The sequence below is a fragment of the Ictidomys tridecemlineatus genome, chromosome 5, assembly GCF_052094955.1.
Source record: "Ictidomys tridecemlineatus isolate mIctTri1 chromosome 5, mIctTri1.hap1, whole genome shotgun sequence".
NCBI lineage: Eukaryota > Metazoa > Chordata > Mammalia > Rodentia > Sciuridae > Ictidomys > Ictidomys tridecemlineatus.
In genome coordinates, this window is record NC_135481.1 from 37,388,943 (window position 1) to 37,404,058 (window position 15,116).

The following is a 15,116-nucleotide window of genomic DNA, read 5'->3' on the forward strand; positions in this document are numbered from 1 at the left end:
GTCCGTGTTCTGTTTGTAGAAGTATGAATTAGTACAGTTTCTTAAAGCAGTTTGTGCCTATCATATGTAATATTGAAGCTAGCAAACATTATTTATTATTCAGTCTGTGCCAGGCATTGTTTTAAGTGTTTTTCAAAAAAATTATTTGATTTAAATGCCTGACTTTTTGAAATGGGGTGTTGCTATGTTCCCTATGTTGTCCAGACTGGACTCAAACACATGGGCTCAAGATATCCTTCTGCTTCAGCATCCCAAGTAAGGTGGGACTACAGATGTGTACTACTGTGCCTGGCTCTAATTATTTGACTTAATTCTTAGTACAAGCTTTCCCTCATTTTATAGCTGAGAAAATTGAGCTTAAGAGAAATTTAATAATTTGTCTGCAGTCACAAAAGTGGTAAGAAGAGCCAGTATTTTAGCTCAAATCTGACTCATTCCAAAACTAGTGCTCAGAATTGCTGATAACAGGGAGCATGTATTGAACACTTGACTGTATGTCAGGCCATATATTTCGTATTAGATTTGTGCATTAGCTGATTTCATCTGTGCATTAAGCCTGGAAGTAAGTACTGTTGTTACTTCTCAAGTGGCTTGCGTGATTAAGAAATAAACTAATTGATAATTGAATTTATGAGCTTATACACTTTTTCTCCACACAAAACTGAAAGATCCAGAGGTAGGATAAGCTTTAAGCTTAGCTTTACCTGTGATTCTTTTATTTTTCTCTGTGACTATCTCTTCCATATTGGGGACTTTATCCTCATGTTGGTTTCCTGTATGGTTAAGAGATGGTTAAGACTTAGAAGAGAGTTAGATCCTTTCTCTTTAAATATCTCTTTCCAAAATTATCATATCAAAAAATTGAATTTTGCTCTTCTCAGAGCTTCCTTAAGACAATCATACTTGTCAGAGAAATGGCATACATTGATTGTCTCAAATCTCAAATATCTAGCTATTTTCCTATCACCAAACTTATCTCCACGAAAGAAAAGAGATTTCTTGGACTATTATAATTGACATAGAGCAATTAATGTCTAACTCTGGGCCTGTGCATGGATCAAGAATACTGAGACATTGGGCTGGGGATGTGGCTCAAGCGGTAGTGCGCTCGCCTGGTATGCGTGCGACCCGGGTTCGATCCTCAGCACCACATACCAACAAAGATGTTGTGTCCGCCGAGAACTGAAAAATAAAAATTAAAAAAAAAAAAAAAAAAAGAATACTGAGACAGTGAATATACAATTAAGAGAATTCCCCAAGGGAAATTAGGGTACTATTAATAGGGAAGAATGTACACTAGTTAATCAAGAAATGCTTTATTAAATATATTATATCATTTAATTCTCTCAGTAGCTCTACTGAGGAAAGTGAGTATTATTTAAGGTCTCATTAAGTAGTACAGTTGAGATTTTAAAATTTTTTTTTTTTTTTTAATACTAGGGATTGAATTTAGGAGTACTCTACCACTGAGCCCCAACCGTTTTTGTTTTTTAGATTTTTAGGTGGTCTTTTTAAATTGCTGAGGCAGGCTTCAACCTTATGATCCTCCTGTTCCAGCCTTTTGGGATCACTGGGATCTCTGATGTGTACTACTATACCTTGCTTAAATTTAAACTTAATTAAAACAGAGTACCAAAACTTATAGAATGCAGCTAAAGCAGTGCTTAGAAGCACTATGCTGGAGTTGTAGCTCAGTGGTAGAGCCCTTGCCTAGCATGTGTGACACACTGGGTTCGATCCTCAGCACATTAAAATAAAAAATAAAATAATTATGTTCATCCACAACTAAAAAGAGAGAGAAAAGAAGAACAAGAACAAGAAGTTTTTAAAAAAGTTTAGAAATTGTCAAATTGTCACATTGTAGTCAAATGATTTTTGGCAAGGGTGCCGAGATGTTTTAATGGAGGAAAACTAGTTTTCAACACATGGTGCCAGGACAACTGAATCTGATATCCAAATACAAAAGAATGAAGTTGGACCTTGATCGTATATTTATATAAATTAACTCAAAATGGATAAAAGTCCTAAATGCAGAGGCTAAATTTTATAGCTTGGCATATTGGCATTTGCCTATAATCCAAGCCACTTAGGAGGCTGAGACAGAAGGATCTCAAATTTGAGGCCAGCCTCAGCAATTTAGCAAGGCATTGTCTCTAAAAGAGGGTTGGGGATGTAGCTCAGTGCTAAAGTGCCCCTGGGTTCAATCCTCTTTATCCCCCTAAAACAAATAAAACCCCCTAGTCTCACATACTGTGTTATGTCAGCACAAAAGGGACCAAGAACTTTATCTAGAATATGTAAAGAATTTATGACTCAGTAATAAAGAGACAAATAGCCCAATTTAAAAGTCAGCAAAGTATCCAAGAGTTGAGATTTAGCTCAGTGGTAGAGGGCTTGCCTAGCATGTGTGAAGCCTTGGATTTGATCCCTTGCACCAAAGGATCTGAATAGACCTTTCTCCAAAGAAGGTAAAGAAGTAGTCAAGAAGTACATGAAAAGATGCTCAGCATAATTAGTCATATGGAAATATAAATTAAAACCACACTGAGATAATACTTTACTCCTACTAATATGGCTACAGTCAAAAAGATAAAAGGCAGGGCTGGGGTTATATCTCAGTGATAGAGGGCTTGCCTCACATGTGCGAGACCCTGGGTTCGATCCTCAGCACCACATTAAAAAAAATATATATATATATATATATATACACACATGTTGTATATTGTATACATATATAAATGTGTGTGTATATTTTTTGTGTATATATAGTGTGTATGTATGTGTGTATATACACACACAATATCAAGAACCTGGAGATTATTTAAATGTCTTCTATACAAGCAGTTTTGAAAATTTATAAAGACATATATATATATATATGAGACATTGGTAAAGATGTGGAAAATTAGAACTATCATAACATTACTGGTGGGAATATAAAATTGTACAGTTCCTTTGCAGAACAGTCTGAAATTCTGGAAAAAAAATCAAACATACAGTTATCATATGATCCAAAAATGCCATTCCCAGTATATACCCAAGAAAATTGAAAACATATGTCCACACAAAGACTTATACAGGAGTGTTCATAACATCATTATTCATAATAGTCAAAAAGTAGGACATCCAAACGGACAATCAACTGTTGAATGGCTAAACAAAATGTGGTTTGTTTATACAATGAAATATTACTAAGAAAAGAAGTACTGATACATGTTACAACATATTGTACATACTATGCTAAAGGAAGGAACCCATTTACAAAAGAACTTAGTATAGGATTCCATTTATATGAAATATCCAGAGTGGGCAAATCTATAGAGATAGAAAGTTGATTAGTTCTTGTAGGTCTGGGAGATTTGGAGAGAAATGGGAAGTGACCATGGATATGGGTATTTTTTTTGGTAGGACCAGATGAAAATGTTCTAATATTAATCATGTTGTTAGTTGTAACTTTGTGAATACATTGAAAATCATTGAGTTGCACCCTTTAAATTGGTTAATTTTGACATGTTAATATTTCGGTAAAGCTGTTATAGGACTAGAGGGAGTAGCTCAGTGGTAGGAAACATGGTTAGCATGTGTGAGGCCCTGGGTGAAAGGCCCTGGGATCCAGTGCCCAGCAAGCAGCACACACACACAAAAATTGTTATTAATAAACTTAGCTATTTACTTGTTTACTCATTTAGTACATATTTATAGAGTTCTTAGTATGTGCCCTATGCAAAGCTGGATATTAGAGTCCCTGATTTTGAAATGCTAACAGTCTCTAGAGGTCAGATAAGCAAACACAGTATAGCATAAAGATGCTGAAACTAAGTTCATGTGTTATATTCTGATGCCTTTGTGTGCAGTTTTGACAGCCTATAGGAATTAATCAAGAAGGGTAAAAATGAGGGTTGGCTTGGGGTTGGACTTCATTTCTACATAGGGTAGTCCTACTTTAGGATGACATGGAGATTATTTAAATATCTTCTATACAAGCAGTTTTGAAAATTTATAAAATTATTTATCTACAGATTTTGAGTTTTTGTACTGTTTCTGTATCTTTCTTATTTTATATGAAATTGAATAATACTGTTTTTGTGAATGGAGAATTATGATCAATCCTATGAGAATTATGATCAGTATTGAGACTGTTTTTGTTGTTATTGGTTTTCTAACTAGACATGACCTAGTAGACTGCATATTTGTCATAAAAATCAACATAGTTCTGGTATCTGGATTCTACTCTAGAGTCTTTTAAAAAAATTATTGTTATTATTTTTTGCAGTACTGGGTAATTCTTTGCAAAATTATAATCCTTCTGCTTCAGTCTCCTGAATATTTTGAATTATAGCAACTTGATGTCTAATATGAAAGTTGTGTGAGGTATTGTGAGATATAAAATTCCTTCAGCCACACATTTCCTTCTCAGGCTCCTTCATTGATTTTATTTATTTATTTATTTTTTGTTCCAATGTTCTGATGTTGGTTCAATTCTAACTATCATCATCTCTAGACAGCATACTCATACCTCCATTGACAATATATAGATGTGATATTTTCTATATTTGTCCCTTCAAGCCTAGCATGGTGGCTAATGCCCATAATTCCAGCAACTAAAAAGGCTGAGCCAGGAGAATCAAGGCCAGCATGGGGGTATATCTAAGTGGTAGAGTGCCCCTGTGTTCAGTCTCCAATACAAACAAAACAAAACAAATTCCACATGTAAATTTTAAGTGAATTTTCATGTTCTGCAAATTGTAAATTAGGACAAAATCCCTAAACTGAAATCATTGTCCTTTCCAATTCATCCTAATTTCTTTCTTGGTTTATATTGATGCAGTCCACTTTGTCAACTTACCTTAATTTTACTTCACTGTTCCCTTCTCTCTTCTCCTCTCTGGTAATTTTTTATTTTTGGTGATGGTACTAGGAATGGAACTCAGGACCTGGCATATGCTAGGCAAGCAGTCTACCACTAAACTACAGCTTCAGCTGTAGAGAGCAATCTGTGTCCTGCCCCATTACTTCATAATGAATAGAATAGCAGTTTTCAGGCTGTGCCTAACCCTGATTTACTTTTTTTTTTTTTTGGGGGGGGGTGGGTACTGGAGAATGAACCCAGGGTGCTTTGCCGCTTAGTTACATTCCCACTCATTTTTATTTTTTGTCTTGAGAAAACAGGGTCTTGTTTAATTGCATAGTCTAGCCTTGAATTTGTAATCCTCTTGCCTCAGCCTCCAAATCAACAGGATTATATGCATATACCATTATGGCCAGCTGGAGTTACTCTATTTTGTAAAGCAGTAATTTGTCATGAGTTATTCCGTTTTGAGTACAAGTGCCAAGATAGAATGACTCTATCTTATCTGTACAAGTGAACAATCACCATCTATATAGCACAACTATAGGCAAAATCTGATAAATTAATTGTGCTGATAAAAATGATCACCTGTGAATTTGTTAAATTAAATCGGAAGCACATGGATGCATGGAAATATCAATCCCATATCAGAAAAACTAGGGCCATTAGCTGATCAAACACCAGAACACTGAATGAAGTAACCCCCTCACCTGAGACCCATAAAAGAAGCACCTCAAGGCTGGTTATGGTGGTACATCGACCTGTTATCCATTAGACCATTTGATGGATGTATCATGAGGTTAACAGGCAAGTTTCAGCTCAACTGTTATTTATCTGCCTGTCATGGCCCACTTTTCAACTGCCTATTTTCTGGACCCTGGCCTAGAATAAGTTCCATGGTCTGACAACTTAGTGCTCTTAACAAATTCTTGGTCTCAATCTTATCTGATCTTTTGTAGTGATTTGTTTGCATTAGTATCTGCCCTTTTCCCTTGTTCTTAGTGCTACCTCCTGAAACCCTGTGTACACCTTAATCCTTTCTTAGTCTTTCTGTAACCTGAATGAATCATTGTGTGAATTATGATGTATGACTTTGGTGTTATAAATACTAGTAATTAAGATTGGAATAAATGAATCCTTGATTTCCAGCGTAGAATTTTAAGGTGACCCATGAGTACTTGGGGAATTACAACCAATGAGAGTGGTGAAACTTTGTAAATTTATTGTTATTTAATAAATTCTGACATTGTGGAAAGACAAACATATTTGTTCTATGTTAATGACATGGCTGTCTCACAATACCAACCTTGTCTCCTAAATCTTTATTTGAAATCTTTTAAAATTCTCACTTCCAGTGCTTTAGTTTACATTTGCATCTTTTACTTGGACTATTGCTTTAATCTCCTAATTGATATCCTTGCCTACCATTTCTTCCACAAACCAGAATCTAAAGGTGAACAGCAAGAACTGGGGATGTAGCTCAGTGGTAGCCACTTGCCTAGCATGTGTGAAGCCCTGGGTTCAGTCCCTAGCTGTGCCCCCCCAAAACAAAACAAAACAAAACATTTTCTTTACAAAACACAATTCAGATCATGTAGCTTTCTGCTTGAAAACTCTGGAAACCTCATTCTTCCATTATCTAATAACGAATTGAATCTGAATTCTTTAGTGTGGCCATAAGAGAAAAAAAGAAAGTATTTTTTTCCTTTTACTCTCACACTTAATACAAAACTCTTCTGTATGTGTGGAATTTTCCCACACATCAAGCAGTTCTCTGACACCAGTGGAGTATCCTGTAATTCAGTTAAGTTCTGGTAGATAGCATCGGATCCCACAGTGAGGGCTCATTTCCATAGTCCCTCCTTCAGTCACTGAATTGCAAATAGTATCTTGGCTGCAACCCAGGGCTTCCATGACCCCCTCTTTAACTTAATTTGCTAGAAAGACTCATAGGGCTGCCTGGGCAATTTAGCCAGGACTCTTTCTCAAAATAAAGATAAAAAGGGTTGGGAGTATAGTTCAAGGGCTGGAGAATGTGCCTAGGGTGTCCAAGGCCCTGGGTTCAATACTGGCAGGAAAAAAAGATGCTCTTCTCATAAACTTAAAATCTAATGATATCTAGAGACTTCACTTTCATTTGAAGCCTCAGAAACAAAAATTTTAAATCTTCTGGATATTCATTGCATTTTCTCTATAATAATGTAGAATTCATCCTACTGCATTAATTTTTTATATGCATACATGGCCTGTGAACTCCTTGAGAGCATAGATTTTCTTAATTTTTCATGTATTCCTATTGCCTAGTTTAGTGCTTATCATATAGTAGGTCTTCTATGTATTCTGTCACAGTCTTTATTTCCCTAGCTGGGATTGCAAGTATGCATCATCACATCCAGTGCTCCTTTTAGCTTTCATATGTTGACAAGATGTTATTTGAATTTAAAATCTATTTAATTTTTTCTGGCTTAATGATTAAGCAAAGGCTCTAGAATCAAACTGCTCCATTTTCTAGCTGTATGATTTTGGAAGAAGTAATTTAACTTCAGTAAGCCTCCATTTCTATATTTGAAAAACAGAAAAAAATACTAGTATTTGAGGATTAAGTCCAGGTAAAGCACATAGAGCTTGGCAGAAAATACTTGCATATTTTGTGTGCACATTATGCATTATGCTATTATTATTTCTTCTTAAGTTGTTTATTCATAAATATTGATTGAACATTTCACTCTGTGAGGTACTGTTTTAGGTACCAGGACAAGATAGATATAGTCTCTTCTTCATGGACTGATAATTTCAGTATATACTTATTGTTATATAAGTTATTTTAACAATTGGGTGCTGTGGTGTATGCCTGTATTCCCAGTGACTTGGGAGGCTGAGACAAGAGGATAGATCACATGTTGAAGGGCAGCCTCAGCAATTTAGTGCGACCTCAACAATTTAGTGAGACCCTAAAAAATTAAAAAGGGCCGAGGATGTAGCTCAGTGGTATACTACTCTGGGTTCAATCCCTAGCACCAAATAAATAAATAAATAAATAAAATGAAGTTATTTAAACAATTGCACTAAGTGGTAGTAAAGAGTTATTGTTTAATTAATTTATTTCCCCATACTTCCAAAAATTTGTACATTTTATTGAACTAACTTTTGTTTCATTAATTGTAAATCTATATAGATAAAGATATAGATATAAATATGAGCAGCAGTATTCGATGCCATATAGTATGAGATAAGACAAGAACTCATTTTTTTTCCTTTTTAATTGGGGATTGAACTCCATGGCACTTAACCACAGAGTCACATCCCTAGTCCTTTTCTTTCTTCTCTTTTTTTTTTTTTTTTTTTTTGAGACAGGGTCTTGCCAAGTTGCTTAAGGGCTCACTGAATTGCCAAGGGTGGCCTTGAATTTGCAATCCTTCTGCCTTAGCCTCCTAAATTACTGGGATTACAGGTATGTGCCACCATATCTGACTACAAGACAAGAACTCTTAAACCAGGCTTGGTAATGCATGCCTAAAATCCAGGGACTAGAGAGGCTGAAGGAGAAGGATTGTAAGCTCAAGGACATCCTTAGCAATTTAGCAACCCTCAGCAACATAGCAATACCCTTTCTCTAAAGAAAAAATAAGAAAGACAGGGGATGTAGCTCAGTGGTAAAGCATCCCTGGGTTCAATTTCCAGTACCAAAAAAGAAGAAGAAAAGAATTTATTTAATTCTTACCTAAAGTGATGAATATACATTTTTGAATCCTAGAAAATTTACTTCTGACTGACTGCTCAATAAAGGATCTACTGCTTTTTCAATTTTTTTCTTTTTTGGGAGGGAGCAGAGGTGCATACTGGGGATTGAATTCAGGGGCACTTGACCACTGAGCCACATCCCCAGACCTATTTTGTATTTTATTTAGAGATAGGATCTCCCTGAGTTGCTTAGCACCTTGCCATTACTGAGGCTGGCTTTGATTTTGTGATTCTTCTGCCTCATCCTCCTTAGCTGCTGGGATTACAGGCCTGTGCCACAGTTTCTTTTATTCAAATCTGTTTTCTTTTTTGAAAGTAGGGTGATTTTTAGTATTAAGAGATAAATAGTTTTTTAATATAATTTACAATGCTTATTTTAGAAGGAGGATTACAAGAGGAATGAAATCTAGCATGGTCTTCTGATTTAGATGTTGAGATTTCTTTGTAATAGAGGTACTATATTTAAAATGTTAATGACAGGAAATGGAATCTTTTTGTTTTTCACAGTGGAGTGTGAGTGTTTGTACCCAGGGCCTTATGCATTGACCTATACCTGAAGCTGAAAGTGGAATCTTGAAAAATAAATAATTGAAGGACTAACTAAAATTTTAAATTGTTTCTGTGAAGCAGAGGGGAAATTTTGGTTATTACTATCATTTTATCCTTTTATTGTTATTATAATTCACTAGATGATAGAGCTTTTTTGGGGGCAGAGTACTGGAGATTGAACCCTGGAATGCTCTACCACTAGACTATATCTCCAGCCCTTTTTAAATATTTGATATAGGGTCTCACTAAGTTGCCAAGGATGACCTTGAAACTTGGGATCCTCCTGCCTCAGCCTCCTGAGCAGCTAGGATAATAGGCACGAGCCACTGCCCTGGCTAGTTAATATAGTTTTGCGATTACATGTAAAATAAATGTGGAATGATCAACATGTATTCTTCACACTGAAAATTGTGTTCCCATTGTGCCCATTCTTGCTAGTTTCTTCTCTTTAACCAAAGAACAAAGAATGAAAGAATATTATGATAATTGGTAATCCAGATGCAAGAAAGAAACATGAAATTATTAAATGAGTATTTATTGTACTAATATTTTGAGTTAAACAGGAGAAGGTTGGACTCTATATAGTTATAATCTTTTGATTGCAGCAGCAGCTCTAGGTGAGAGTAGGATTTGTAGAGGGATAATTTGTTAAGCCATAGAAAGAAAATCTAAATTAATAAGTATATGACCTCTCACCATTTTAAAAGGTATCAGATTCATTTGCACTATTAGGAATGCTAGTTTTGTGCAAAAATAATGCCTTACCTGTTTTTCCCCACATTTAGGTTGAAAAGCTTTCAAATATTCCAAGTTATGCTAAACCAAAAAAAAAACAAAACAAAAAATAAATAAATAAATAAACCCCACACAAAAAGAAAACACAAAAATAATAAAAAGCCCACACTTTTTATTCCTGCTTCGAAATGCAAATGGTATAGAGCACGGTTTCTCTGACAGTGTAACGATAGCTTTGTAGGTTAGTCTCCTGTTGTGCTGGGAGCTCTGTATGAGTGGCCATAGCAGCAGCCAGCCCAGCCCACCCACTCACATTCTATTAGTATGGAACCATTTGCTTTTTCTTTTCTTTTTCTCCTTTATCTTTCCTTGTGCATCCTGATCAAGAAATATCTTTGATTATGATCAATGTATTATGTCAAAATGTAGGCTAGTTAAACTTTTGTAAAGTTGCCTGGAATGTCATTTGTTAGATTATAAACACAAAATCTAAATGAAGGGTTTTATATGTTGTGTACAAATCTTAATTATTTTGAAATGGACAAACTTGTCATTACATTTGTAACCTTATACAGAGGATTTTTCACTATGTGCTTAGCTTGGTGTACATTCAGCTAAAATCGAAAAAGAGGTGCATGAAGAGTTAAAAATCAGAAATTAAAGTATATGTAGAGATGACTATTTTATATTACATGGCCCTATCCTGTATTTATTTCTAACCCCCTTTTTGAAAGTATTTATAAAACTAGTTGAGGACAGCTGTATTTTTTTGTTGAACAATTTAGTAGAGTTTGTGCCTTTTTGTCTGTATGTGAATAAATGCTGTACATTTTGCAAAAAAAAAAATATTTTGAGTTAGTCAGTGGACAGATTCTTTTTGAAATTTGTTTTGTTTTTCACCAATCTAAATCTGCAGCCTATCATTCTTCCTCATTTTACAAGCAAGCTTCTTCAAAGATTATCTGACCTCATTGTCACATATTCCATGTATTCTTAACATATTATAAATTGGCTTCTTTTCTTCCAATCCTGGTGATACCAAGCCCAGTTGTTTATAAGTGAGCACTTCTCAGCTTTTCTACAGCTTTTGTCACTGGCCAGTTCTACCTTTGTGAACTGCCATTCCATAGTTTCTGTGATACCCCTTTCTTAGAGTTTTCTCCTACCTCTTGGACTTTTTTCCCTATTTTTCTGAGGGGCTGTTTTATTTTTGCTCAGGCTTTAAGTTATGCTTTTTCCAGATTACATTCTAAAATTTCTTATTTTTTTAATATTTAGTTTTTGGTTGTAGATAGACACAATACCTTTATTTTATTTATTTATTTTTATGTGGTGCTGAGGATCGAACCCAGGGCCTCCCACATGCTAGGTGAGCACTTTACCACTGAACCCCAGCCTCCAAATTTCTTATTTTTTATTCTTTTACTTGTCAGTCTTCCAGCTGCATTTGTGGTTCCATCTGTTTTTCATGATAATGGTATATCTGGAGCTCAGTCTTTTTGTTTCAGCACCAGGCCTAAAATTATAATTATCTACTGAATTCCATTTGAATTGTCCTCAAATCTGGCATTCTATTATTCCTTAAAGTATATACAGCCTTTTTTATTCTCTTATTTCAATAGTTTTCATTTTAAGTGTACCAATTTCTAGTAGAAAACTACATGTTTAGTTATCTCTCAGATTTATCCTATTTAATCTATTTTTACTCTAATACTTGGAGAGTTCAACCCCCTTCTTCACTCTCCTGGGATATTGTTGTTATTCCCAGGGCAACTTCTCTGCCTCTAGAATGGACCTTTCCGGAGTCTGACATCCTCACTGCCAGTGCATGATGTTCTAAAATGCAGTATTGTAGTAGTAATTCCTTATCTAAAATTCTTTTAGGCCTGGTGTTGTGGTGCACACTGGTAATCCCAGTGACTCAGGAGAGTGAGGCAGGAAGATAGCAAGTTCAAGGCAAGCCTCAGCAACTTAGGGGAGACCCTGTCTCAAATAAAACAAAACAGGGCAGGGGATGTACCTCAGTGGTAAAGTGCTCCTGGGTTCAATCCCCAGCACTACACAAATAAAATAAAACTTTTAGAAGTTTCTCATTACCCAGTAGTATTTTCCAGTATCCATTCATGTTCTGCCTGCTTTGGGTTTATTTAAAGAATTTCGAAAAGATCATATTCTGTATCTTCCCCCACAGATTCTGAATCAGTATAGAAATTAGCAATCTTTTTTAGTTTAAAATTTTTTTTAGTTGTAGATTGACACAATGCCTTTTTTTTTGGGGGGGGGGGGCGTGGTACCAGGAATTGAACCCAGAAGCACTCAACCACTGAGCCACATCCCCAGCACTATTTTATATTTTATTTAGAGTCAAGGTCTCACTGAGTTACTTAGCACTTCATCATTGCTGAGGCTGGCTTTGAACTTGTGATCCTCCTGCCTCAGCCTCCCAGGCCACTGTAATTACAGTCATGCACCACCACACCTGGCCACAATACTTTTATTTTATTTATTTATTTTTATGTTGTGCTGAGGATCGAACCCAGTGCCTCACACTTGCTAGGCAAGCACTCTTCCACTGAGCTACAATCATAGTCTGAACTTAGGAATCTTTAAAAAGTTTCCCAGATAGTTTTGGTAAGCATCCAGATTTGGAAGACACTGATCTTATGTGGTTCTAATTCTTCATCATGGAGTACAAGATCCTTCAGGATCTGGTGCCTAACTGCTTCTTCAGCACTATCTTAACCTTGTTTCCTCTCCACTCATTTACTGTGTTCTAGCCAGATGCTTTTTTCTGGCCCTGGAATTTACTTACCAGGTTTGATCCTTTTTTTTAGACCTTGGCATTGCTTTTGTTTGTTTGTTTGAATCAAAGGAAAGATCCCAGATTTATACCTGCTCTACCTCGGATCCCCTCCATATCCCAATCAGCATGTCCTTAGATTTCACACATGGAATTCAGTTGAAAATCGCTAGCCTAATCTGTGAATCAGTGAGGTTCAGAAAATGACATAACTTGCTAAAGTTATGTAATAGTGAATGGCAGAATGTATCTACAATTGAATATGTATATTTCTAATGTTCTTATTAATTGCTTCTCTGTGCTTTCTTATGTATTGCATCTGAGCATGTTGATCTGAAATAACCTTTTAATCTTTTCCTTTCTAAATAAATTACCATTTGTTTGTTTCTTCATTTATTCATTTGTTTATTCACTCAAGAACATGTATTTGACTGCACAAGGAACAGTGCAGAAGCTGGGGGTGGGAAGGTAAAAATTTTGAATAATGTGTATTTCCTATCCTCAAGGTTTCAAAACATATTTTTACATTAAATCATAAAATATTGTATAGAAAACAAATTATTGATTTTTTTTTTAAAGAGGAGAAACCATAGTGTATCCTTTTTTCACTGTTTTTCTTCCTTTTATTTATTTTTTTATCCAGGGAAAGACCATGTTTGTAGATTTATTGGCTGTGGGAGGAATGACCGATTCAACTATGTGGTCATGCAATTACAGGTAGGTTACCTTGAAAATGTATTTTTAAATCTTTCAATTATGATGAAAGTACCCAATTACAGTGGATATGAATAAAAATGATAACATTGTTGGTATCATGTCAGAATGTTTTACACTGTTCAGATTTAAATAGACTTGATACAAATTTTCCAAAAAGAGAAATGTTTGTCTTTGACAGCTATTTTAGTTGACCTGTATCTTTATTGTCATCATTATATCCCAGTATAGATTGTGAGATATAATGTGAGTTTTGTCCTGTCCCTTCCTGTTCCTTCCTCTGAATCTTTGTTACCTTAGGCATTTAATTTCCCATTTAGGTTCTCCAATATCAACTGTGACTTTTAAAAAATTTAAACATTAGTTGAGATATAGGGTGAAAGCCATTCTTCTCTGTCTCTTTCCATTATTAACATAGGTCTATTTCCTCTCTTTTAGATGGGGGAATTGGGTCAAGGGAGCAGAGGAAAAAAAATTCAGAAAGGGACTATGCGAGTAATGGTTATAGGAGGGAGAAGAGGGAAAATATCCTTAACATATCCAAATGGAGAAGAGGGAAACCATTATATTTTCTCTCACACTACCCTGGGGGAAAAAATTCTCTCCCGCTTCTCTCTCTTCTCTCTCTCTCTTCTTTTTCTCTCCCCCCTCTCCCCCTCCCCACCTCTCTCTCTCCTCTCCCTCTGTTACCCTCAAAGCCATGGTCCAGTTTGTTTCCTAACTTTGAAATCTCAAATTACTTTTCATCTATAGCAACTTTTGTTTGGGGCTTTTGGTTTTTTTGTTTTCTTTCAACTTACTGACATAACAATGATTTCAGACTTAGATCTTGGCCTAAGTGCTTCCTCTTCTCATCAGAAGACTTTTCTTGTTTACCTCAGCCATCCTTCAGCATTTGATTTAGATCTAAAGATATTAGCCTTTCTGTAGACTGTAGTTAGTGTTTTTGAATTATGTGGTCCACTATCTTTTTTTTTTCTTTTTTACAATGTCTTTCTTTCTTTATTTTTATGTGGTGCTGAGGATTGAACCCAGTGCCTCCCAGTGCAAGGAAAGCGCTGTACCCCTGAGCTACAGCCACAGCCCCTTCACAATCTTTTGAGCCAGCATAGTTTTATTTTTTGAAGAAGCTCTTTTTATACCTTTCTGTTTCATTAATATGGACCCTGCTTTCTCCCACATTGGCCAGTAGTAATGGAACTGTTTGTTATTTTATAGATTTTGTATGGCTTTATTAAAACATACTATTTGATTCTCATCATACCCCCTCAAGGGAAGGAGATTTACCCCCATTTTACAAATGAAATAGCTGAAGTGTAGGGAGGTTTGTGGTTTGATAAAGACTGCTTGATGGGTTTCAAAACTTAATAGGAAACCTGAGGCCAATATTCTTGTTGTAATGGAGAAAACTCTTCAGTTTTATCTTTAGGTTACTGCTGACTCTATAACTATGGAGAGGATTCTCTACAGATTCTCTCTCAGTCTCAGGTCATTCTCATTTTATTCTTGTACTAATCAAAATCACACTCTATAAATATATAAATAATATATATTGTTAATATTGGGAGTCTGCTGCTCTAAGGCCATTGCATACATTTATTTTCTAAATTCTTCTAGTAAGATTTACAACCAGATCTCAACCATGGCCTTTATGGCCTTTGGCGGGCTCCAATGGAACCTTTCCATTTCACTTGCATACTGTATTTTTCCCTTTCATAAGAAAGTTAA

At 35.5% G+C, this 15,116-nt stretch overlaps 1 protein-coding gene across 4 annotated transcripts in view; it reads left to right on the top strand.

Moving 5' to 3' along the window:
• The window catches only part of Ttbk2 (tau tubulin kinase 2), a 152,027-nt gene that overhangs the window by 82,503 nt on the left and 54,408 nt on the right, over window positions 1-15,116 (top strand). For all 4 annotated transcript variants that reach the window (XM_078048929.1, XM_078048927.1, XM_078048928.1 and 1 more), the window contains one exon: window positions 13,318-13,391. In XM_078048929.1, the coding sequence (XP_077905055.1) occupies window positions 13,318-13,391 (74 nt within the window). The remainder of the gene's footprint in view (window positions 1-13,317; window positions 13,392-15,116) is intronic.